At 44.1% G+C, this 26906-nt stretch overlaps 1 protein-coding gene across 1 annotated transcript in view; it reads left to right on the forward strand.

Moving 5' to 3' along the window:
* trappc9 (trafficking protein particle complex 9) overlaps positions 1-26906 on the forward strand; it is a 1005291-nt gene that overhangs the window by 136171 nt on the left and 842214 nt on the right. Inside the window, 1 exon segment of the mRNA XM_038809220.1 lies at positions 13636-13762. Within this exon segment, the coding sequence (XP_038665148.1) occupies positions 13636-13762 (127 nt within the window).

The following is a 26906-nucleotide window of genomic DNA, read 5'->3' on the forward strand; positions in this document are numbered from 1 at the left end:
TCTGTGACCTAACTCTTGACCAGAGCTTAAAATTTGAGTTTTATGCTGTTTCCAGCTAGTTGAATCAGAGGTTGGTTTTTGCAGAAGCCAGCCTTTGATTGGACAAGCACCTTCATAACGTTTTTCAAATTGTATAGATCAGCCTGGCCTGGAGGATAGAACACCCTGGAGGATCCTGTGGAACCAAGTTTCAGAACCCCTGCTCTAGAAATAAAGCCTGGTGCTTGGTTTGCTGAATTGTCTTTGCTAAGCTGTGGTGCAACCATTTTAGTGATTGGTTTATTTGAACTCCATAATCCGTTTTTCCCCTCTACCTATTGAAAGTTGCACATTCCAAGTAATGTGACCTACCTATTCTTCCTACCAATGTTTATTAATTAACATTTGACTGGTTGAACTTCAGTTGACCAGGATTCAACTGTCAGTTTGGGTTGTCAAGGTGTTGGTGCCGATCTTAGTACCTCCGGCTGGGAGTGGAAAACAAGCCAGTTGTTCCTTGCAGGATTCATTAACCTCAATGGAAAATGTGGGATGTTCGTTAAAAATCTGTCAGGCTTGTCTAATCACCTGCAGGGACTTTTGGGGTGAGGTTTGATGACTGAGCACTGTTCTTGTAGAGCCAAACTCTGCTATATGTTAGTGTTCGGAGTAGGGGAGGGAAAGGATAAAGGGAAATACTGCCAAAATGTAACTTTCAATGAATCAGACAGTTGGATTCATATATTCCTGATTTGCATCAAGTTCCTAAATTCTTAGTGGTACAGACATTTCCACCAAGAGAATGAGTGATAATGAGGACAGACAAGAAAATGGAGGTTGCTTTTGCATATCATTTTACAACTATAGAAAAGTTGCAGCATAAAAAGAGGCTATTCAGCCCATTGTGTTTGCGCTAGCTGAAAAAAATAAATAAATAAAGCTAGCTGTCGATTCCAATCCCATCTTGCAGCATCCACCCTGTAGCTTTGCAGGTTGCAGCAATTCAGGTGCAGATCCAAGTACTTTTTCATTGAGTTGAGGGTTACTGTCTTCACCACCAAATCAGGCATCGAATTCTAAATGTCCACCATCCTTTGGGTGAACAAATATTTCTTCTTGTTTTCTCTATGGGCAGCACAGTAGCGGTTAGCACTGTTGCTTCACAGTGTCAGGGTCCCAGGTTCGGTTCTGGCTTGGGTCACTGTCTGTGCGGAGTCTGCACGTTCTCCCTGTGTCTGCGGAGTCTGCACGTTCTCCCTGTGTCTGCATGGGTTTCCTCCGGGTACTCCGGTTTCCTCCCACAAGCCCCAAAGACATGCTGCTAGGTAATTTGGACATTCCGAATTCTCTGTGTGTACCCAAACAGGCGCCCTAGTGTGGCGACTAGGGGATTTTCGCAGTAACTTCATTGCAGTGTTAATGTAAGCCTACTTGTGACAATAATAAAGATTATTATTAGAATCCTTCTACAAATCACCGTAAATCTGTGTCACTGGTAATTAGCCTGTCTGCTGGGGGACTCTGTCTAGCTCCTTCCTAATCTTGTCGACCTCAATCAGGGAACCCCTCAGCCTCCTCTGTTCCAAGGAAAACAACCCTAGCCCATCCAATCTTTCCTCATGGCTGCAATTCCAAGCCCTGGTGCGTTCTCTCCTGAGCAATTATTTCCTTTAATGTGGTGACCAGAATTATACACAGAATTACAGCTGTCATCTAACCACCATTTTTGTTTTTATATTCAATACATCGTCCAATAAAAGATATTGTTCCATATGCTTTCTTTACCATTTTATCCACCTGCTGCCTTTAGGATCTGTGGACATGCACTCCCAAGTTCCCTTACTTGTGCTACCCCTCCCAATGTCCTCCCATTTATTGTGTATTCTCTCACTTTGTCTCCCCTCCCCAAATGCATGACCGCCCGCTTCTTTGGATTGAATTCCATCTGCCATTTTTCCACCGATGATTCTCCCCCCCCCCCCCCGGCCAAATTCAAAATGGCAAATCTTCTGAAAAGATTGTTTCTCTCCCCTTTTAGTTTTCTTTACAAGTAATTTTTTTTTGAATTTTCCAATTAAGGGGCAATTTAGCTTGGCCAATCTACCTACCCTGTACATCTTTGGGTTGTGGAGTGAGACCCACGCAGACACTGGGAGAATGTGCAAATTCCACATGGACAGTGACACGGGGCCGGGATCGAACCTGGGTCCTCGGCGCCATGAGGCACTGTGCCACCATGCCGTCCATTACAAGTTATGTTATGGAATGTGAGTGTCGCTGGCAAGGCCAGCATTTGATGCCCATCCTTAATTGTCCTTCAGAAGACAGCGGTGAGCTGTTATCTTCGAACCACTGCAGAATACATAGATTAGAAAGAGACTGAAAGATGGAAAAGAGTGGAAATAAATTTGGCAATTATGGAAAATTTTCTTTAGAGGACAGTAAAATAATATGCAAAATATGTTTAACTGTCCTACAGAGACAATTTTTTTCATTTGACCATGTTCTAATTTTCTTTTTGAAGTATGCAGATGGCACTGGTGAGATGCATGATGTCATAAGTTGGATTTTCCATCATGTTGATCCATTGGATGGTATATTTATATTGCATAATTGCCTATAGAAATTGTACATTCATTGTTCTTGGGTGCTAGGCCACAAACAAAAATCTGTTTTGAAAGGCTATGTAGTGCCAATACAAATGGGTTAGCTGAACCTTTTTTAATTATTCATTTCTTGGTATCACTGAAACCTGTCCAGAGCCAATGTGGCAATTGCTGTGCTGCTACCTTTATAGTCACCTTAGTGTCACTAGAGAATTTGCAAATATCTTTTGATTTTGAAATGGAGATAGAGGAGAATCATGAGAAGGATACGAGACAGATTCAGCTGTAGTTAACGTGCTCTGCAAACATCAGTTGGTAAATTCTCAGCAGACCATGCAGGTAGAGATGCACATAATTCTAATTGCCCAGGAAGCCGTGTTTGTGGATTTATCAGGAAAATTGTTATGGAGTTCGGCCACCCATTGGAAACCGTCCTGCAATCAACTTCAATCAATGGTGCTTGCCCTTTCTTAGTCTATCATTTTACTTGGTCCTTGTTAACTTGTATGCTTAATAGAAGACATCTGTGCCGCAGTGTGAAGTAAAAGCTTCATTCATTGAATGAAGTGTCAAGTGGAATTTAACCCAGAGAAGTGTGAGGTGATACATTTGGAGAGGTCAAACAAGGCAAAGGATTACACAATAAATGAGAAGATGCTAAGAGGTGTAGAGGAAGTGAGAGACATTGGAGTGAATGTCCACAAAAGATCCAGGATAGATTGGTCAGGTGATTAAAGAGGCATATGGAATCCTTTTGTTTATTAAACAACACCTGGAATATAAGGGCAGGGAGGTTATGCTAGAACTACATAAAACATTTCTTCCGCCACAAGTTGAATACTGTGTCTGGTTTTTGTCACTGGAATTGCATAAGCGAGGGTACAGAGTAGATTTACGAGGATGTTGCCTGGGCCGGATAGTTGCAGCTATGAGGAAAGATGGATAGGTTGGCATTGTTCTCGCTGGAACAGAGGAGGTTGAGGGGAGGTTTGATTGAGATGTATAACATTTTGAGGGTTCTGGACAGATTGAATAGGAAGGGCCAATAGCAGATAGATAAGTGGCTGGAGGGCATAGATTTTAAAGTGGCTGATAGAAAGATTAAAGCGTTGAGGAGGAAAACCTTTTTCACCCAGACGGTTGTGGTGATCTGGAATTCACTGTCCTAAAGGGTAATAGAGGCAGAAACGCTCAACTTATTTAAATTATGATATGGAGATGCCGGCGTTGGACTGGGGTGGGCACAGTCAGAAGTCTTACAACACCAGGTTAAAGTCCAACAGGTTTGTTTCGAATCACTAGCTTTTAGAGCACAGCTCCTTCATCAGGTGACTGAAGAGGTGTGTTCCACAACCACATATACAGCCAAAGTCAATGATGCAAGACAATACTTTGAATGCGAATATTTGAAGGTAAATTAAGTCTTTAGAGGTCCAGCCGGAGCAACTGGAGAGAGGGATAATCACAGGTTAAAGAGGTGTGAGTTGTCTCAAACCAGGACAGTTGGTAGGATTTCGCAATCTCAGGCCAGATGGTGATGTGAATGTAATGAGACATGAATCCAAGGTCCCGGTTGAGGCCGTACTCGTGTGTGGAACTTGGCCATCAGTTTCTGCTCGGTGATTCTGCGTTGTTGCGCGTCCTGAAGGCCGCCTTGGAGAACCCTTAACAGATGTTAGAGGCTGAATGCCCTACACTGAAGTGTTCCCCGACTGGAAGGGAACATTCCTGCCTGGCGATTGGCATGTGATGTCCGTTCATCTGTTGTCGCAGCATCTGCATGGTCTCGCCACCACGCCTCGGGACATCCTTTTCTGCAGCGTATGAGGTAGACAACATTGGCCGAGTCGCAGGAGTAAGTACCGCGTACCTGGTGGGTGGTGTTCTCACATGTAATGGTGGTATCCATGACGATGATCTGGCACGTCTTGCAGAGGTTGCCATGGCAGGGTTGTATGATGTTGTGGTCACTGTTCGCTCGAAGGCTAGGTCGTTTGCTGTAAACAATTGTCTGTTTGAGGTTGCGTGGTTGTTTGAGGCAAGTAGCGGGGGTGGGGGGAACCTTGGCAAGATGTTTGTCTTCATTGATGACGCGTTGAAGGCTGCAAAGAAGATGTCGTAGTTTCTCTGCTCCGGCAAAGTACTGGACGATGAAGGGTACTCTGTTGATTGTATCCTGTGTTTGTCTTCTGAGGAAGCTAGTGCGGTTTTTTGCTGGAACTGTCGATCGATGAGTCGAGCGCCATATTCCGTTCTTACAAGGGCGACTTTCAGCATCTGTAGATATCTGTTATGTTCCTCCTCGTCTGAATAGATCCTGTGTATATACGGAGGACTTGTCCATCGGGGATGGTTTCTTTAATGTGTTTAGGGTGGAAGCTGGAGAAGTGGAACATCGTAAGGTTATCTTTGTGCTTGCGATAAAGCAAAGTGCTGAAGTGACCTTCCTTAATGGATATGTGTGTGTCCAAGAATGCAACCGATTCTGGAGAGTAGTCTATGGTGAGTCTGATGGTGGGATGGAACTCATTGATGTCATCATGTAGTTGTTTCAGTGATTCTTTGAGTGGGTCCAGTGGAAAAAATGTCATTGATTTATCTGGTGTATAGCGTCGGTTGAAGGTCTTGTGCAGTGAGGAGGTCTTATTCGAATTTACGCATGAAGATGTTGGTGTATTGAGGTGCGAATCTGGTCCCCATGGCTCTTCCATGTGTCTGGATGAAGAGCATGTTGTCGAAGGTGAAAACGTTGTTATCCAGGATCAAGCGAATGAGTTACAGATTTGCTTTTGGAGATTGGCAGTTGTCGGTGTTGAGCACTGACGCTGTTACAGCAATGCCATCGTCATGGGGGATGCTGATGTAGAGTGCCGAGACATCCATTGTGACGAGGAATGTTCCTGGTTCAACTAGTCCATGGGTGCTGAGTTTCTGTACTGGTGTGTTGGCCTTGTGTACTTTCGGGAGGCAGTAGATCTCCAACATGGGGAGTACGTGGGATGAGAACACGTAGGATGCTCTGAAGGTCTGGATCCAAGGTCTTGATCAGTCTGTTGAGTTGGCGGATGTGTTCTTTGGTCGGATCAGTGGGTAACTATCTGTAGTGCTCCTGTTTGTTGAGTTGTCGGTACACTTCTTTGCAGCAGTCCGTTGTGTTCAATATGATGATGGCCCCTTCTTTGTCTGCTGATATGATGACAATGTTGCAGTTGATCTTGAGAGTGCGGATCGCATTGCGTTGTGCTTTGGTGAAGTTCGGGGCTGTCTTGTGAATTCGACTGATGAATCTGGCATTGATCCGATTCCTGACAGCTTGAGCATACATGTCGAGTCTAGGGCAGCGGCCTTCCGGAGGGAGTCCAATTCGACTCTTTCCCTTTCGGTTGCCGCACTGCAGATCTTTCAGTCTGCTGTTTCCGGTTCACTGGTTGTCTCATTGGGTTCTCTGTTGGCCCTTTGGCATCTGTGGAAGAACTCCCGGAGCCTCATTTGCCTGATAAATTCCTCCGTGTCTGCTGTCAGACTCGTGTAGTCTATTTTGGTGGTGGTGCAGAAATTGAGCCCTCTGCTGAGGAGTTGGATTTCGTCTGGTTGAAGGATGTAGTCCGACAAGTTGACAATGATTTCCCTGTTTTATTTTCTACTGTGGTGCTGGGGGAGGCTTGGTTGCTGCTGGTGGTAATGCCGAGTTTTTCAAGCTTCCTGTTCTTGGCATGGATATAGGTGACGTAGTACCATTGTTTTGTGTTTGACGGTGTCCCGTAGCTAGTCTGCTGCGTCCTGAGCGCAAGTTGAGAATATGGACTCTATCTTGGTTTCCAGGTTGTGGCGTCTGCTGTAGAGTTGGTGTACGAGCTGGTTGAGGTGTGTGAGAGAGGCGCGACGGCAGAGTCTTTCAGCGTAGTCTGTGTTGTAGGTCGACTTGAGTGGGTTTGTGATCTGTAGTCCTTTCGGGATCCTGTCTGCTTTCTTGCATCTTTGTAGAAATTTGATGTTAGTGTCTATATGCGTGATCTTCTTGGAGATCCTCTCCACTTTGAGCTGGTAGTTTGCGGTGTCGATGGTAGCCATGATGTGGAGATGCCGGCGTTGAATTGGGGTAGGCACAGTGGGAAGTCTTGCAACACCAGGTTAAAGCCGAACACGCTTGTTTTGAATCACTAGCTTTCGGATTTATTTCATTTAAATGGTGTCTGGGCACAGTAATCTACAGGGCGATGGAGTGGTATTAGGCTGGGTGACTTGTTTCTCGGATGGCGTATGCATGATGGGCCAAGTGGCCTTTTGGTCTGCCGTAAACTTTCTATGATTCTGTATTATTCTATTCTATTAGCTTTGTGGTCTTTCCATGACAATTAAATCCAAAGTTAAGACTTGCAAAAGTATTTAAGTGATTTGTCAGGTGTACTTCCCTAACTTCAGGAAATTGGACATATGGACATTTTCCATCATGTTATGGAAAGGAATCAAGTCAGATTAATTTGTAGAGAATAGTCTAACTCTGAGGAATTTTTAATTTATTGATTTCATAATTTGTTGTAGAATAAACTGTCCACCCAGTTGAAGATTACCATGATCTCATCTAGAATTCACCTATGTTCATTTTATGTTTAAAGATGGCTAATCAGTCGAATTTGAGCAAGAAAAGATATATTGCATGTTGAGCATGTGTGAATTGTCAGTGTGGAAGAAAACTTGTGACTCTCCACATGCAAAGGTCACATTTCCCATTGGATGGTGTGATGAGGTTCTGTTCAGAGGAGTCAGTGCCTTTGCTGATGAGACTAAATCCTGTGAGATTCTCCCACGTCTCAGGGGTGTGAAGTCGTCATGGCATCCTCAATGCTTTTCATGGTTTCCATGTAAAGTTTCCTCTCAGCTGCTATTGAAGAGCTTTTTTTGGGAAATGCTTAACAACAGCTTGGCAGCATGTCCTATCTGCCTTATCTGAACTCTCCGGCAGAGTGTGGATGTTAGACATGTTGGTTAGGAATAAAAATAAGTGGTCACGCTGTGCATTTCGATCTGCATGCATGTTGGCCTTATGTAGGTTAGAACATGAACAATTGATGTGATGCATTTGCTTTTTTTTTCATAAGTATTCTTTTGTATGTTGAATAAAACTGAAGCTTTCCTGTATATCTAGAAAATGGAGAATGATTTCCAACTTCATTACATTTCACAGTACAAAATTTCAAATTTTACATCTCAAGTGTTTGTACTGTGATTCTGTAATTCCAGTGCAGTGAGTAGTTGATGAGAATTAGGTGTTTTCAAATGAGCAGTGTGTGTATTCTATTCTCTGCACTGTTCATCAAGAAATGCTGTCATCAATAGCTTTCACAACTTTCTTATTTAAAAAAGTAGAGCTGTATTTGTCATTATATTTGCTATGATGCTGCTGTATACAGTTGCCATAGAAGGAAGTGTAGATGAGGGCAATTATTTCACCCATCCAGAAAATGTTTCTTTAGAAATTAATGACCTGATTATGTTAATGTCCCCTGAGCAACAGATTCTGGGGCTTTTGTTCTCCTGGTGTTAGTTATTATGTGAGAAGCAGTGCTTTCTGATATTGGACTTGAAATTGCTTTTTACCAGTTTACACGCAAGTCCTCAGCTTTAGCCATTTCTACTCTTGTCAGCATCTTACATTGCCTTTTCTTTGCAAACTTTCAAGACAAGAGTCCTTGCTTTACGAGCCTTTTTTTATAATTCAGACTTCCAATCCTACAAATCAGCTTCATGAACTTCTTTTGCACTTATCCCAGGGATTCAATTTTCCCTTGCACTCTACATATTTAAAAATAAGGCCCAACCAGTATACAATCTTCAGCACAAAGATCTCAAATTTGCACTCTACGGATTTGGCATCAGAACTTTGTTCATTATGATTTAGCAATAATTATATCTAGCCAATGTTGAATCTATCATTATCAGATCTGAGTATTCTCCCGAGACTCTATTGCCATTAAGTATTTGCTTGATTTTATAAATATGAGAAATGCCAATAAAAAGATTTTTAAAAAAGTGTTTGCTTGATTTTTTTTGTCCATTGTGCAACTTTCTATTTATCAATACTGAAATTAAGTTAGGACTTGCAAGCATTAGTCAAGTTATCTTAATCCATTGGCTATATCTTTGGATTCTACCCTCCCCAGTTTCAATGTTATTGGCAAATCCAGGTCGATTTATGTTGATGAGAAACAATGAGGCCTTAGCACTAATTTTAAAGGTATTCTCTTCAATGCATCACTGCAGTAGACACCACACCTTTAACTGGTACCTACTACTTTTTCTCTTGACCCAATTCCTTATCTGCCTTCAAACTGTATCTTCTGTGCTCTACTATGCTTTCCTATTGAAACTTTATTGGGGGTTTTGGATTTTCAAATAAAGTCAGCTTTCTCAAAAAGAGGCAGGCTTTGCCCCTTTTACAAACGTATTAACTGCAATTTACTGGGTTATTTAAATACAGTTAATCTTCAACTTTGTTGTGATACCTTGTCAAACTGTAATTATTCTGTAGTTACAGATTTATTATACTACTTTGCAAGTGTGTATGTTAACTTGTTTTCAAGCTATTGGGATCTCTCATGTTCACTGATTCTCACGATGATTGCTAGCATTTTCCCAATTAGTCTTCAGTGTCTCTTCACACCATTGGTATAAAGTGTCCTCTCTGCGCACTTGTGGTTTTGAGCCATTTGTATCCACTATAACATCCATGCAAGTGATGTGAAAAAGTCATTAAGTTCAATTGTGTAACGTTTTGTGATGGGTGGCATGCTGCTGATATTTTCTTTGCTCATGACTTCCAGGATATAATCATAAATTTATTTTCTGAACATTCAATAGCAATTGCATCCAATCCTTTTTTTTATAAGCTGCAGAGCTGTGCAAGTATTGTAGAATAATGCTCAGTTCTATTCCCATTCTTGCTGACTTCACTTTTCAGTAAAAGTTTTTTGTATTGGTATTGTTTTTTCCCCAACTTCTAATTTTTCCTACATCTTGTATTTTCGAAAGAGCATATTAAAATAAGTGATCTTGACTTTGGAAATCTGTAAGCAGGTGTTTTCACATGTCACATTAAGAAATTATTGAGTTTTCTTGAAAAGTGAAATCTCTCAATGAAACACCCATCTATCTTAGAGGTACAGGTTACACACATGCATTCATAAACCTTGGTGGAGTTGTCAGCATGTTCCAGACCTTTGTTCGGGTCTTGGTGCCCCCTGGAGGATGAACTGGAAATAGCATCCATTCATAAATGCTGATTGAAGAAACTCAAGTGGATAAAGAATTAAAGCTCTGAAAGGAGTTCCTCTCTTGTAAGCGAAGGAATTTTGAGATTTGAATATTGACATTATTCTAGCCCAGTTGGATAGCTGAAAATATGAAGTCAAAACTTTATAGCAGTTGGAATTCAATAATAAATTCCAAAACCTTTCGTAGAGGTGGAAACACAATTGGGCAGTTTCGCAAGAAGTGTTAAGAAGGATCACTTAAGTCGAGGCTGGAAAAATAAGCTTTCAGGCAAGTTTTGAAAGAGCAGTAATAAGTAACAAGATAACGAGGTTGAGGAAGAGGTTTTGGGTGTGGATTTGGAAACACCGATAGTTTGAATTCATGATTAAATTTGCATTTCTGTGCAATATTTTCTTCCTGTGGTATTTCGACTGAGGTTTGAAGAATTGCCAGCAACATTTTCAATGCCAGGCAATGTCAGTAAGGATTGCTATTTTAAAAAAAATTAACGTTGAATTCTGAGAATGATAGAGATTAGAAGTCCATTTAAATGCCAAGCTTCTGCAGTTTTTCCTTGTACCAAGCTTTCAGTGCTTACTATGTTGTACTGCAGTTGACAGTTTTGTAGGCATGTATGTTATCCGTTTAGCTGCTGTTGTATAAAGCGTCAAAAGTTCTGCTTCTTCTCATAAACACCTTTATTTTCCTTCACCACAACTCTGTACAAAAAGTCTATCACCACATCACATGCCCCAAAGGCCACCTGAAGCTTCTTTACATATGTGTCAATTATTGGATACTTAACACAAATGTGACATTTAATTGGAATGTCTCTTAACCCATTCCTTAACAATGTAGTGCCATTGTAAAATGGCCCCTGAAGCATTCAGATTGCGTAAGGGGCCTCACGGTAGCATGGTGGTTAGCATCAATGCTTCACAGCTCCAGGGTCCCAGGTTCGATTCCCGGCTGGGTCACTGTCTGTGTGGAGTCTGCACGTCCTCCCTGTGTGTGCGTGGGTTTCCTCCGGGTGCTCCGGTTTCCTCCCACAGTCCAAAGATGTGCGGGTTAGGTGGATTGGCCATGCTAAATTGCCCGTAGTGTAAGGTTAATGGGGGGATTGTTGGGTTACGGGTATACGGGTTACGTGGGTTTAAGTAGGGTGATCATTGCTCGGCACAACATCGAGGGCCGAAGGGCCTGTTCTGTGCTGTACTGTTCTATGTTCTATGTAATGTTCATAACCACGTTCTCGATTCTTGCTGATCATGTAAAATGATAAGTTAGTTAATTACTGTTTTGAGAACCCAATCTACATTTTATGCTGATAAATCTAAACTGACCGAAATAAATTCCACATGGAATTTGTCTTTGGTCTTTTAAATTTATAGTACCCAATTCATTTTTTCCAATTAAGAGACAATTTAGCAAGGCTAATCCACCTACACTGCACATCTTTTGAGTTGTGGGGGTGACACCCACGCAAACACGGAGAATGTGCAATCTCCACAAGGGCAGTGACCCAGAGCCGGGATCGAACCTGGGACCTCAGCGCCGTGAGGCAGCAGTGCTGACCACTGAGCCACCGTGCTTCCCATGAATTTGTCTATGTTATATATCCATTAGCTTCACATTCAAAATTATTTCCAATTTGATTGTGGAAATAAAAATCTGGCATTTGAAATGTAAAATATGTCTATGCTGAAAGACTTTTGCTTCAGTATTTGAACCCATGTGTTTTTAGTTGGTTCTTACAATTGTGCAGTTTGATGAGATAGTACGTACATGTGATCTTTAAGCATATTGCCTCTTTGCTTAAAAACTGTAGCTTAGTTAGTTCAATCTTGCAAGTTGAAATGAAATGAAAATCGTTTATTGTCACAAGTAGGCTTCAAATGAAGTTACTGTGAAAAGCCCCGAGTCGCCACATTCCAACGCCTGTTTGGGGAGGCTGGTACGGGAATTGAACTCGTGCTACTGGCCTGCTTTGGTCTGCATAAGCCAGCTATTTAGCCCTGTGCTAAACCAGCCCCTAGTATGTGGTGAAGACCCTGAGATCCTTGCAAAAAATACATTGTGAACGCGAACTATTTGTATTGTTGCAGTATGAGGTGGGTTGGTGGGGAGTGGAGTGGAGTGAGGATTATTAACTAATACAGATGGGTCATTGCTGAATCATCAGAATTAAATGGAAATTCCAACACTTAAGCAGACCACTCTATGTTAGTGTTAATCATCCATGTGGGCAAATAGTTTGAATCACATTTTCCCACCGTGTTCCTATTGCCTTTCAACTGCTTTTCCTTCATCCATATATCCAAATGAATGTTGAATGTTTACATCGTGGATGTCTGAACTGTGAAACTTGAAAGTGAATTTCACAACCTGACAACTCTTAAGAAATTCCTCTGGCTTTCAATTTTAAATTAATTAAGTTTTGTGACTGAGCTCCCTTGTTCTTGACCTTTTCAACTACTGGAAATTATCTAGCCCATCTGATTCTTTCACGAATGTGAAAACGTCTATCACATCATTTTGTAATTAGCACTGTTGTAACAAGGAAAGCCCTAGTTTTGCAAGTTACCATTATATTGTTTTTTCCCAGATACCAGGCAGTATTCTATTGAGTCTGTATTAACTATTTCTAAAGCTTCCATATCCGTTCTATTCTGCGGAGTAAGTACCACACATGGCCTCACGGTAGCATGGTGGTTAGCATCAATGCTTCACAGCTCCAGGGTCCCAGGTTCGATTCCCGGCTGGGTCATTGTCTGTGTGGAGTCTGCACGTCCTCCCCGTGTGTGCGTGGGTTTCCTCCGGGTGCTCCGGTTTCCTCCCACAGTCCAAAGATGTGCGGGTTAGGTGGATTGGCCATGCTAAATTGCCCGTAGTGTAAGGTTAGTGGGGGGATTGTTGGGTTACAGGTATACGGGTTACGTGGGTTTAAGTAGGGTGATCATTGCTCGGCACAACATTGAGGGCCGAGGGGCCTGTTCTGTGCTGTACTGTTCTATCTATGGCACTTTGAGGTATTAAAATTTTAAAAGTGCATCATTATCCCATGGCTTTTTTATCCATATCTCCTGAGATAAAAACTCGAAATCTAATGGCTAATTAATTGCAACATTATTTGAGATGGTGCCTTCAATTACTTGTGAACTTTAAAGTCCTTCTACTCTTGCATTAAGTGTTAATAATCTTTTTTAAAAATACAAGTGCATCATCTCACAGTTAATTCTATTGAAATCCCTTTAACATGGTGCCATTTGACAAAATATTACAGTTAATAGATAAATATAATAAAATAGCAGTCAGCTGATTTTTTTTATGAAAGGGCCTTTGGGTAACACATTCAATGTGTTTGAAGTGATGCTGGCTCGACAGGTTCAAATGCACCAACACATTGTGATAAATCTGTGTGTTTTGGTGCCCCCTTATGCCGATTTTGTGCTCATTTATATTGCAGTAGAAAGAAAGAGATGCATTTAGAGCAGTTTCCCTTATTTTGGAATTGTGGCAATAGTGACATCAGGGTACTTGAATATTACTGGAAGAGGGAAAAAAATCTTGTGTAAGTTGGGGGCCACTTCTTTACTCGGCCAGTACAGTGTATTCAGTACTTCAATGACGCTTAGTTGAATCTGTTCACTGTTCAGACCAATAGATATGTGTTGTGATTTGCAAAACCTGTATAATTCCAGTAAACGTATACTTTCTATATTAGTCTGATACATTTTCTAACTTCATCATGTTCAATATTAATAGTTTTTTCCCCCTTTCTCTCTCAACAATTTTACAGGGACTGCTGGTAACTGGTGTTGAATTTGAATCTCTCCCAGCTGCACTCTCTCTCCCTGCTGAATCTGGGCTATACCCAGTCACGCTAGTTGGTGTTCCATGTACAGCAGGACAAATCAGTGTAAATGGTAAGAATTTAGGATAATCCCTTGTTTAGTCGGGGCATAAAGACTTTTTATAAATTCTATTTTCCTAATACACAATTTCCTTACAGAAGAAAGCACTCTACCCAAGCTGTGTATTTCATGCTGCCTACAAATGTTCATTGTTATTGTAATTTTTAAGTCACAATCCCACCAACATTTCAAATTGAATTTTTATTTGTAGGGAGCTTTAGACATAATTATGCACTGCATTTAACATTTGGAAAATGTCCCAAAGTGCTTCACAAAAGGCTTCAGGATATAATCATTGAATTATGAAATATATTTTGGGGTAGGTGACCAAAAGCATATCTAGTATGTAATGTTCTGAGGATACTTTGTAAAGGAGAAAAAGATGGAAAAACAAAGCGGTTTGAGGAGAAGGTATTATGGAGCTGGACTCTTGTTGCTGACAGCTCTGCAGACAGTTGTGGGCTCATGGAGGAGAACATGGACAACAAGCTGAAGTAAGAAGAATGTAAAGTTTGAGGAGGAATTATGAGGCTGAAGGAGAATGAAGCTATGGTGAGGGTTGACTCCAGAAAGGAATTTAAAATTGAGAAAGCAAATTTTCAACTTGAAGCATTGGTGATTGTCTAGCCAGTGAATGTAACTGGGGAGAAAGAGATGACATGGTCAGGGTGGGAAGAATCTGGGATGGGTGAAGTATAGGGTGGAATTAAGGGGGCGAATGTGACGTGGGAAAGATGATGGACAGTAGAGGGGATTAGAGGCATAGACCTCCAGTAAGGCTGGTAACGTGGAACGTCCGGTGACTGAATGGGCCGGTTAAAAGGTCACGGGTGTTCGCGCACTCAGGAGCTTGAAAACGGTGGTGGTCTTTCTGCAGGAGACTCGCCTCCATGTGAAGGACCAGGTTAGGTTAAGGAAAGGGTGGGGTTTGCCCCCTCACACAAACACCATAATTAAGCTATCTACATTTTGGAAGAAGGCCTTGGGGATGAAGATCGGCATGAACCTAGACAGGAAGAGGAACCTTGGCAGCACGTTCATTTTGATCGTCTGCGCTCTCCCCGCCAGGGAGATCGGGAGTGTGTCCCACCTCCGTAGGTCATTTTTGACTTCCTCCACAGGTATCAGTGAGATTGTGGCCTGCGCTTGTGTAGGAGGCAAAGTGCCCCTTGCTAGCGAGTCTGCGAACATGTCCCTTAGGTGTGGGGCTAAGGCAGGTGCAAATTTTTTATAGAAGCCCGACAGAAATCCGTTGGGTCCTGGTGCCTTCCCCGCCTGCATGGAGCTGATGCTTTCCATTATTTCTCCCAGATCTATTAGTGCTTCCAATGTCCCCGTCTATCCTTCCCCACAACTGGCATTTCCAGTCTGTCGAGGGAATGTTTTATCCCCGCGGCCCGACGGGGGGTTCGGAGGTAACCAGCCCTCGATAGAAGGTCTCGAATACTTGATTGACCTCTTTTGGTTCCGTTACCAGTCTGCCTCTACTGTCCTTTACCTGTGCTATTTTCCTCAACTGGGATGACACAAACTTTATAAAAAGCACCATGGCGGAAATCCCCGCCATCGACATGCACCAACTGATCATGCAGGACAATTTTAACTGTGTACAGGACCCGCTTACTGACCGATTGAGCGCCAGAACGGGGAAAAAGACGGGCATGGCTAAGGAACTGGGAGCATTTATGGAGCAGATGTGGGCTGTGGACCTATGGAAGTTCCTACAATCAAGAGAAAAATAATTCTCGTTTCTTTCACAAGTATCGACTTCTTTGCAATGGGGAAATCGGTGCTTCCAGGAATTCTTGGAGTGGAGTACTCTGCGATAGTCATCTCAAACCACGTTCTCCACTATGTGGATGTGAGGTTGGAGCCGGATCGTGCCCAGCGCCCCACATGGAGGCTGGACACAGACCTCCTGGCCGACAAGGCCCTCTGCCAGAAAACATCACAGGCCATAGGCAACTACTGGAAGTAACAACTGGAACAGGGTGTTCTCACCCTCCACGTTCTGGGAGGCACGGAAGGCTATGATCAGAGGGGAAATTATAGCCTACAAGGCACGTAGAGATAGAGGAGGGAGGCCAGGCAACAACTGATCGACTCTGTTTTGGAGGGGGACAGAGTACATGCCTCGGCGGGCATGGAACAGGCCAAGGAATCAAGATGGTGCCATAAGCAACAACTTTGGAGGGTCCCTTAACAAAGTGCCCCAGAGTGCAGGGGCGCACCCATGTGGCGTACATACAGTTGGCGGCCATGTTGGGTACCGCCTGGACAATGGGAAACCCCGGAGCGCAGGGGGCCCAGCCTCATGGCAAGAGTGGCAAACGTGGCCATTTTGGACGGCCCCCTAACAAAGCGAAACCCCAGAGTACAGGGGCACGACCAACAGATAAATATGGTTGATCGTGCAGCACCAAGGTGGGGATAGTCATCTGGAATGTAAGGGGACTTAACGGCCTGGTGAAAAGATCTTCACCCACCCGAGAAGCCTGAAGGCGGACGTAGTCTACCTGCAGGAAACACACCTGAGGGAGAAGGACAGATTACTGGTAAGGAAGGGCTGGGTGGGACAGACATACCATTCATGCAACAGGAAATGGGCTGGGGAGTAGCCATACTGATTAGCAAGAGGACAAGATTCACGGAGACTAGGACGGTTACGGACCCAGGGGGAAAGTACGGCATGGTCAGCGGTGTCCTGGAAGGGGCACAGGTGGTACTGGTGAATGTGTCGCCAGGACTTGTTTTCTTGGTCTTCTAATTTTCCCCTCAAGTTCCCTTGGGCCACCAGCAATCTCTTCACTTTGGTCTCCAGAGCCATAATCCTATCACTCTGGTCCGTTGACGCCTTTTCCACGTCCAGAATTGTTCTTTGCTGGGCTTCCTTCCTTCCTTTCTTTCCAGGTCGTCTATTGTGCGCTGGAGGGCGGCCATCGCTTCCGTCACCATCTCTTTCATCACCACCTGGAACTCTATTTTAATCACCTCCCTCATGGCGGTCAGTTCTTTTTTTTTAGGAATGTCTTCCATCTGTCCCCCAATGTGGGCATGGCTGCATGTTCTTCATCCGCTGTTTGGGTCACTGGTTGCCCCCTCTCTTGGCTTGCCGGGGTCTCCACCTCGCCTCGTGGGTCTGCTGGTCTGTCCGCTCGTTGTTCCTGCCCTTGCCGCAGCTTCTGCCTTCTCGCCGGCCCTTTGAACCACCGTTTGCCGAGATCTTCCCGACTGCTTCTGGGTCGAAAGGAGTTTTGGGTTGCTTTTTGAGCCAAAAATCTGAGAAAATTTGCTATTAGGAGAGCCACCTGATGTGTGTCCGCTCAGCACATTGCTGCCACCGGAAGTCTGGAGGTCCTTTTTAACTTCTACCACCAGACTTGTCAGGTTCCATTTCAGGTTGTCAGGTGAAGCTTGCAGCCTGAGAAGACACTGAACTCCTTTGCCAACTACAACAAGAGCAATGACAACTTCTATAGCGACTTTAATGTAATGAAAAATCTGATGGTGCTTCACAGGAGTATTGTAAAATAAATTATGATCCTGAATGACATAAGGTGGCATTAGGTTAGATTACAAAAGCTTGGTCAAAGATGTATGGTTTACATAGTGCCTTTGGAGAGCAAGGTGGGCGAAGTATAGGCGTGTAGAGTGGGGATTCCAGATCTTGGGGCCAAGGCAACTGAAGGCACGGCCACCAATGGTTATAATTGGGATTGCACAGGCCAGAATTAGAGGACCATAGTTAGCTATGGCCTTTGGTTCATGTTAATTGACATGAGCTAAGAATAATTCTCCCATAGACTTGTTTCTGTGGAAATGAAATGATGAGACATGCTGTTAGGTAATTTGGACATTCTGAATTCTCCCTCTGTGTGTACCCGGACAGGTGCCAGAATGTGGCGACCAGGGGCTTTTCATAGTAACTTCATTGGAGTGTTCATGTAAGCCTACTTGTGACAGTAAAGATTATTATTAGGAGATGTTTTCAGTGAAACAAAACTTACAGTAATAACGTATTTCAATCTGATTTTATGCATGTATACCAGGCATTTAGCTAATTTCTAACAGCAGGAACGTCAGCACCAAAGGATGACAAACATGACCAAAATAAACTTTTAAAATTAATGGAACAACTCAAAGAACATTTGAGAACAGACAAAAACAAAATAAATGTTTACATCTTAAATCAATCTGCTATTTGACAATAAGATATTTCATTATGAAGTGGAGTAAGATGCTTTATGGAGAGAAGAACAGTGACGTGAAATTTTACCAACCGTTTCACAAAATATGTTTAATATTTCACTTATCTCTTGGAGGCCTGTAACTTTATAACTTTATCAAGGGAGATAATGCTGAATTAAATATATCGGAGTCAAATTGCTGTCTCACTTGGCTGTAGTAGGATCAGAATAATGTGCACCAGCCTCCACTAACCATGAATAACATGATGAACGATCAATGAGTTATGTACATATGATAGTAGCACGGGTTGCATAACTGTGTGCAGTCAAGAGTTATTTAACGCTGTCGTGTTTAAATTGAGGATTCAACTTTTTAAATTAAGCCATATGGCAAGCTTTATTTAAATGATTTGGTGTAGTTATTTTCAAATCATAGAATCCCTAGAGTGCAGAAGGAGACCATTCAGCCCATCGAGTCTGCATTAACCCTCTGAAAGAGAACCCCACCTGGCTCACTCCCCCATCTTCTACCCCACCTAACCTGCACATTTAAAAATGGAATTAAAGCTTGAAATGAAAGGGAAAATGCTGGAAAATCTCAGCAAGTCTGGCAGCATCTGTAGGGAGAGAAAAGAGCTAACGTTTCGAGTCCGATGACTCTTTGTCAAATCTTTTATGTTGTTACATAGCATGGGTAATTGGGTGTGAAATTGTAAACATTATTGAAACTCTTGATATAAGCCATGATTAGAAGCTCTTCAGGCTTTTAATATGGTGTTTTTTTACATCAATCGATACTTCAATTTTTCCCCCATATTTCTTTAATTACTGTTGTGAATATATTTAACAGCGAGGCAATATGGTGTGATAGCTATTCTCTTAGCGTAACTGGAAAGAACTGACTCCTCAATTAGCTCTATGTATATCATACATGCCAGCATCATAACTTTATATCTTATGGAAATGTAATTTTTGTGTTAAACTTTCCAGACTAATGAAGAACATATGTGTTCACTACTTGCTGCTGCTGACTTACCAGATGTAGCTCTGTTGTAGACCAGGAAGCAAATTATGTTGCTTCAGTATGTCACTCCTGATATGGGACAGGGTAGATTGTCGTGCAATCTGTTACATTTTGGGTGGCTTCCCACTTATCTGTTTGTGCTGCCATTGAGGTTTACCTCCCTCATTAGGAAGCTTGCAGTTAATATGAATAAAGAGAATAGAGACTATTATGCAGAAAGCCGTATGCAGGGGTATGGGAAAAAGGCACGGAAACAACACTAAGCCATGATGCTCATTGGAGAGTTGGTGCAGACAGGATGGGCTAAATGGCCTTCTTCTGCATTCTAACAGTTTTGTGAATTTTTTTGGAAAATATTTTTATTGAATTTTCATATTTTATCTCCAACAATTCATAACTTGCAACTTACAAGACCGTGCCAAAAAAAACAACACATACACTTACAATCAAGTGTCTTCACTGCAGGGTAGCATGGTGACGCAGTGGTTAGCACTGCTGCATCACAGCGCTGGCTGAGGTCCCAGGTTCGATTCTGGCTCTGCGCCACTGTCCGTGTGGAGTTTGCACATTGTCCCCCTGTTTGCGTGGGTTTCGCCCCCACAACCCAAAGATGTGCAGGGTGAGTGGATTGGCCATGCTAAATTGCTCCTTAAATGGAAAAAATGAATTGGGTACTCTAAATTTCTTGTTGAAAAAGTGCCTTCACAGCCACTGTGGCAGCCCCCTTCAGTCGGCATGCATATTTTACAATCCTCAATATGGCCAAAGCATGTATTTACAAATTTTTTGAAAAATAATCTTTATTCGTGTCACAAGTAGGTTTGCATTAACACTGCAATGATGTTTCTGTGAAAATCCTCTAGTTGCCACACTAGATCGTTGCTCCTGATCGGGTACACTGAGGGAGAATCTAGAATGTCCAATTCGCCTAACAAACACGTCTTTCGGGACTTGTGGGAGGAAACCGGAGCACCCAGAGAAAACCCACACAACTACGGGGAGAATATGCAGACTCTGCACAGACAGTGCTCCAAGCCGGGAATCGAACCTGGCGCCTTGACTTGGCCTCAGGCCATTCTCCTGTGGCTTTGTCCCTTGTCCCTCATGTTCTTTCTGTGTGCTGTTATTTCTCCCGTCAGCCGAAAAAAACAACACATACACTTACAATCAAGTGTCTTCACTGCAGGGTAGCATGGTGATGCAGTGGTTAGCACTGCTGCCTCACAGCGCTGGCTGAGGTCCCAGGTTCGATTCCGGCTCTGTGCCACTGTCCGTGTGGAGTTTGCACATTGTCCCCCTGTTTGCGTGGGTTTCGCCCCCACAACCCAAAGATGTGCAGGGTGAGTGGATTGGCCACGCTAAATTGCTCCTTAAATGGAAAAAATGAATTGGGTACTCTAAATTTCTGGCGGACGATCATGGAGGCAAAGGCTAGGGCGCGGCCCCCCTCCCTATGAAGACTTCTGGTTTATCTGATAAACTGAACACTGCCACTTTTGGGTATGGCTCTACCCTCACTCCCACAGCCCTGGACGTGGGCTCAAAGAAGGTCGTACAGTAACTGACACTCTGTGGCCCTCTCCCAATATGTGGATACGGTTGGCTGTGCCTCCCTGGCACCATTGCATTTGTCCCCCATCTACTGAAAGAACCCACTCATTCGCGTTCTGGTTAGGTGTGCTCTGTGCGCCACCTTTAGCTGCTTTAGGCTCAGCCCTACACACGTGGAGGTGAAGCTCACCATGTGCAGTGCTTTGATCCAGTGTCCTCCCCCTCGCTCTGTGCCTAACATCCAGGGGGAATGTACTTCCTCCAGCAGTCACCCGTACATGCCCGCACAGATTCTCTTCCCAGGTTGCCCATCTCCAGCAGTTCTTCCATGAACAAGTGTCCTGATGGGGGTACGTTGTTGTTTCCTTGCGGAGGAAGTTGTTAACCTGAATGTTTCTCCAGTCTTTTTAAAAAATAAATTTGTTTCTCCGGTCTTTTAAAAAAATAAATTTAGAGTACCCAACTTTATTTTTTCCAATTAAGGCCCAGTCCACCTAATCTGCACATCTTTAGGTTGTGGGGGTGAAACCAAGCAGACATGGGGAGAATGTGCAAACTCCACACAGACAGTGACCCAGGGCTGGGATTGAACATGGATCCTCAGTGCTATAGGCAGCAGGGCTAGCCACCGTGCCGCCCACATCTCATGTTGTTTCCTATTGGTAACTGAAACTCTCCGTGACTTCCCTCAGGGTCGTTACTGTATCATCCATGTATATGTCCCTAACCATCAAGAGTCCCTTTGTCCTGTCTCCACCCTTTGAAGGTGGCATCCATTGTTGCGGGAGTGAACCTGTGGTTGTTGGAGATGGAGGCCATGGTGGACATTTCGGTTGGGCTGAAGTGTCTCATTCGCGCCCGGAGCGTAACACGTGTGCGTGCGCACACAGACACACACAGAGACACACAGAGACAGAGACATCCCGATGTAGTGTAATTCGGTCTGGGTGTGCTTAAACGGCACTCACCCAAGCTCTGTCCCTCCCACCAGCGAGTTTACAGGCAAAAGCTTGCTTTTGCCCAGGCTAAGTTTGTAACCTGAGACGGTTCCGAATTCCTTTCCTTCCATGCTGGTCCGGGGGTTTGAGATGTCGAGGAGGAGGTCATCTGAGTCAAGTGAAACTCTATGCTCTCTGTCTCCCCTTTGCATCCCTCTCCACCCCTTCGCTGCTCAGAGAGCAATCACCAGTGGATTGATTTCCAGAGCAAACAGCAGCGGGAATAGCGGGCATCCCTGCCTCATGCCTCTGTGCAGCCGGAGTTATATAGAGCTGGTTTGTCCGTAAGAACACCATGGGAATGCTGTACAGTAGTTTCATCCAGGAGGTGAACCCTGGCCCAAGCCCACACCGTTCAGTACCTCCTATGAGGTACTTCCATTTGTCTCGAAGGCCTTTTCTTCATCCAGGGAGGTTATCACTTCTGGTGTTCTCTCCTCGTTTGGGGTCATTATCACGTTCAGCAGACGCCTGATTATCATAGATTTTACAGTGCAGAAGGAGGCCATTCGGGTCCCTCTAACCTAAGGGCAATTTAGCATGGCCAAAAGTTCAGTGTTAGCTACCTGCCTTTGACAAAGCAAGTCTGGTCCTCCACGACTACCTCTAGCATGGAACTCTGTAGCCACCTCTTGTCTACGTTGGATTAAAATAATTGTTCTTTGAGATGGGCCTGTAGGACCAGCACTCTGTCAGGTCTTTGTCCTTTTTGGGTATCAGGTGATTCTGAAAACAATACCTGCAATAGTAGAGTGAACAATGAACCCTCATTCAATATCTTGCTGCTATGCCTGATTTATTTGAATTGATGAAAATCATCATGCTGATGGACCATCTGGTTCAACTTTAATTAATACAAATTTTCTTTTAAGAAGTAAAATTCTATGGAACTGTTAGCGGAATTTGGGGGCTTCTCGGGCTATAAGCTGAACTTAGGAAAGAGCGAGGTATTTGTAGTGCACCCGGGAGATCAGGAGGAGGGAATTGGGAGGCTCCCCTTCAGGAGGGCAGTGAAGAGTTTCAGGTACCTGGGGGTGCAGGTGGCCAGGAGTTGGGGGGCTCTTCATAAGCTTAACTTCACCAGACTAGTGGAACAGATGGAGGAGGAATTTAAAAGGTGGGACATGGTGCCGCTATCGCTGGCGGGCAGAGTGCAATCCGTCAAAATGACGGTTCTCCCGAGGTTCTTGTTCCTCTTCCAGTGCTTGCCCATCTTTATCCCTAGGGCCTTTTTTAAAAGGGTGACCAGCAGCATCATGGGATTTGTTTGGGCGCATGGCACCCCGAGGGTGAAGAGGGTCTTCTTGGAGCGGAGTAGGGATGGGGGGGGGCTGGCGTTGCCCAACCTCTCGGGGTATTACTGGGCGGCCAACGTGTCGATGGTGCGTAAGTGGGTGATGGAGGGGGAGGGGGCAGCATGGAAACGGATGGAGAGAGCGTCCTGTGGGGATACAAGCCTGGGGGCCCTGGTAACGGCGCCGTGGCCGCTCCCTCCCACGAGGTATACCACGAGTCCGGTGGTGGCGGCTACCCTCAAGATTTGGGGGCAGTGGAGGCGACATAGGGGAGAAGTGGGGGGCTCGATGGAGGCTCCGTTAAGGGGGAACCATAGGTTCGTCCCGGGGAACATGGATGGGGGATTTCGGGGATGGTATAGAGCGGGCATTAGACAGCTGAAGGACCTGTTTATCGACGGAAGGTTTGCGAGCCTGGGGGAGTTGGAAGAGAAATTTGGGCTCCCGCCGGGAAACATGTTTAGATATCTGCAGGTAAAGGCATTTGCTAGACGGCAGGTGGAGGGATTCCCTGCGCTCCCCGCGAAGGGGGTGAGTGACAGGGTGCTCTCGGGGGTCTGGGTCGGGGAGGGGAAGATATCCGATATCTACAAGCTTATGCAGGAGAAGGAAGAGGCGTCAGTAGAGGAGCTGAAAACGAAGTGGGAGGGGGAACTGGGGGAACAGATCGAAGACGGGACATGGGCTGATGCCCTGGAGAGGGTAAATTCTTCCTCCTCGTGTGCGCGGCTTAGCCTCATCCAATTCAAGGTGCTGCATAGGGCCCACATGACTGGGACGAGGATGAATAGGTTCTTTGGGGGTGAAGATAGGTGTGCCAGGTGCTCGGGGAGTCCAGCGAACCATGCCCATATGTTCTGGGCATGCCCGGCATTGGAGGAGTTCTGGAAGGGGGTGGCGAGGACGGTGTCAAGGGTGGTGGGATCCAGGGTCAAGCCAGGATGGGGACTCGCGATCTTTGGGGTTGGGGTAGAGCCGGGAGTGCAGGAGGCGAAAGAGGCCGGTGTGCTGGCCTTTGCGTCCCTAGTAGCCCGGCGAAGGATTTTGCTACAGTGGAAGGACGCGAGGCCCCCAAGCGTGGAGACCTGGATCAATGACATGGCGGGCTTTATTAAGCTTGAGAAGGTTAAATTCGCCCTGAGAGGATCGGTGCAAGGGTTCTTTAAACGGTGGCAACCTTTCCTCGACTTTCTGGCTCAACGATAGGGTACTGGGACAGTAGCAGCAGCAACCCGGTTGGGGGGGGGGGGGGGGGGGGGGGGGGGGTTGATTATGTTAGCTTATTTTATTTAAATTTGATTATCTAATTTTAATTTATGGTTAAGTTCTCTTGTTTGGGGGGGGGGTGGGGGAATGTGATACATGTGATGTTACGGTATGGAGGGAATTGTGGGTGTTATGGGGCTGTTAGTTGCATATTACTGCTTTTTGCTATACTTTTTGTTATATTTTCTGCAAAAAATTCCAATAAAAAAAATTAAAAAAAAAAAAAAAGAAGTAAAATTCTAAACCACTAAGAATAGATCTGGAGGTTGGACTACTGTGTATAACTTTTCACAGCTACCTGAATCTTTTCTGAGGCTATCATAGATATTTGCTTTGAGATTTTTAGAGCCCTTTTATCAAAATTATTCAACTGGGGTTATATTGAATCACAGAAGCACGGAATAGTTAGAGGGCAGAATGAGGCCATTCAGCCCATGTCTGTGTCCATTCTCTGCAAGAGCAACTCATCCAGTCTCTCTTCCTTGTTTTTTCCCCATGGGCCTGAGACACAATTGAATTTGCCTCCATCACACCTTGGGCAGTGCATTCCAGATACTAACTTGTTGCATTGAAAAGATTTTTCTTGTCATTTTTTGCCAATCGCTTTAAATCCGTGTTCACTGGTTCTTGATCCTTATGTCAATGGGAACAGTTTGCCCTTTTTACTTTGTCCATATACTTAATGGATTTTGAACTGCTCTATAAAGTTTCCTCTCAACCTTCTTTTCTTGAAGGAGAACAGCCCCAACTTCTTCAATCTATTCACATCACTGAAGTCCTCATCCTTGGAACCATTCTCATATGAATCGTTTCTGTAATTTCTCTAATGCCATTGAGTCCTTCCCCGTGTGGTGCCTACACTGGACCAGTGGTTTATTTTTTAGGAGGTTTATCACAATGTATGAATCCCAGGATCCTGTATGTTTTATTAATCACTTAACCATTAACTTAAAAAAATTTTGGTTTCTGCATCACACCTGCACAGCCTAACCATTATTGCTTTAGCCCCGCATCATTATCTCTGACTTGAACCTTCATTGCGTCCTAGCTTCCTCTCCCTACATCACCTCATGTCCTGCTGCCTACTCTTCATTATATTAGTTGCGCACTATTATAAAATGGAAATTATAAAATGCTCCATTCCTTGATCTTCATGGGTTTTCAAAACCGTACAGTATACATTATACCTGTTTATCACACTTGGGAATACCTGAAAAAAAATAGGGAATGGCAGTGACCTGGTATTTAAAAAATGACGTGTGGTGGAAGATGCAAATATTAACCATGGGGCTGAGAGATCACAAGCTTACCAAAGAGAGGCAGCATAGGAAGAGAGATGCTGAAGAAACCTGTGGCCAGGTAGTGATGCTCTCGTGAGCAAAATAATCAGGGTTAGGAAACATGTAGGAAGAAGGCTTGGAGAAAAACAACAGCTTAATGCTTGGGAAGAAGAATTCCAGAAGAGGACATTTGAAGGTGTAGGGCAGAACTGGGATAAAGCAAGTTCAGGGATAATTACATCTATTTTAGAAGCAGACGTGTGTCAGGTGTGACCAAATTTTAATATAGAAAGTAAGTGGGAGAACAAAAGTGCAGGTAGCCAGAAAACTTTTCATGTACTGCAAATAGTCTTTTTTAGATTGTGCATTATTTCTCTATGTCTTCATGCCCTTCCATCAAGCAAATCGTAATCCTCTGATCTGATATACATTGTTGATCAGGAATGTTAAATATCCTATTTTTCAATCCAGAAAGACGTTGTGGCCTTATTTTTGGTAGGCCCATGTCACACACATTCTTAAAACCCATTTTAAGTTCAAATGTATCAATCTCTGAAGATTCCGAAAGTCAGATTGTTTGTGGCATGAGGAATACACCACTTACTTTGTATTCCTGGTGAAGAGTTGTTTTTCTTTAAAATTAATTATTTGAAGTATTTAATAGTTTAAGTCAAAATATCCTGTTGTTTTTATCAATCTGTAACTTGAACTTTATTTTCTACTCTGGCACGAACTGTTAGGTTGTCTCAGCTTCGAATGAAAGAATTATGAGGTGAACCTTTTAGAACATAGAACATTACAGCGCAGTACGGTAGCATAGTGGTTAGCATCAATGCTTCACAGCTCCAGGGTCCCAGGTTCAGTTCCCAGCTGGGTCACTGTCTGTGCGGAGTCTGCACGTCCTCCCCGTGTGTGCGTGGGTTTCCTCCGGGTGCTCCGGTTTCCTCCCACAGTCCAAAGATGTGCGGGTTAGGTGGATTGGCCATGCTAAATTGCCCGTAGTGTCCTAAAAGTAAGGTTAAGGGGAAGTTGTTGGGTTGCGGGTATAGGGTGGATATGTGAGTTTGAGTAGGGTGATCATTGCTCAGCACAACATCGAGGGCCGAAGGGCCTGTTCTGTGCTGTACTGTTCTAAAGTTCTAAAGTACGGGCTCTTCGGCCCTCGATGTTGCGCCGACCTGTGAAACCATCTGAAGCCTATCTGACCTACACTATTCCATTTTCATCCATGTGTCTATCCAGTAACCACTTAAATGCCCTTAAAGTTGGCGAGTCTACTACTGTTGCAGGCAGGGCGTTCCACACCCCTACTACTCTCTGTAGTGTTGGTCATCACCATCCGAGGAAAAAGACTCTCACTGTCCACCCTATCTAACCCTCTGACTATCTTATATGTCTCTATTAAGTCACCTCTCAGCCTTCTCCTCTCTAACGAAAACAACCTCAAGTCCCTGAGCCTTTCCTCGTAAGACCTTCCCCCCATACCAGGCAACATCCTAGTAAATCTCCTCTGAACCTTTTCCAAAGCTTCCACATCCTTCCTATAATGTGGTGA

This window comes from Scyliorhinus canicula, chromosome 10 (assembly GCF_902713615.1).
Source record: "Scyliorhinus canicula chromosome 10, sScyCan1.1, whole genome shotgun sequence".
Lineage (NCBI taxonomy): Eukaryota > Metazoa > Chordata > Chondrichthyes > Carcharhiniformes > Scyliorhinidae > Scyliorhinus > Scyliorhinus canicula.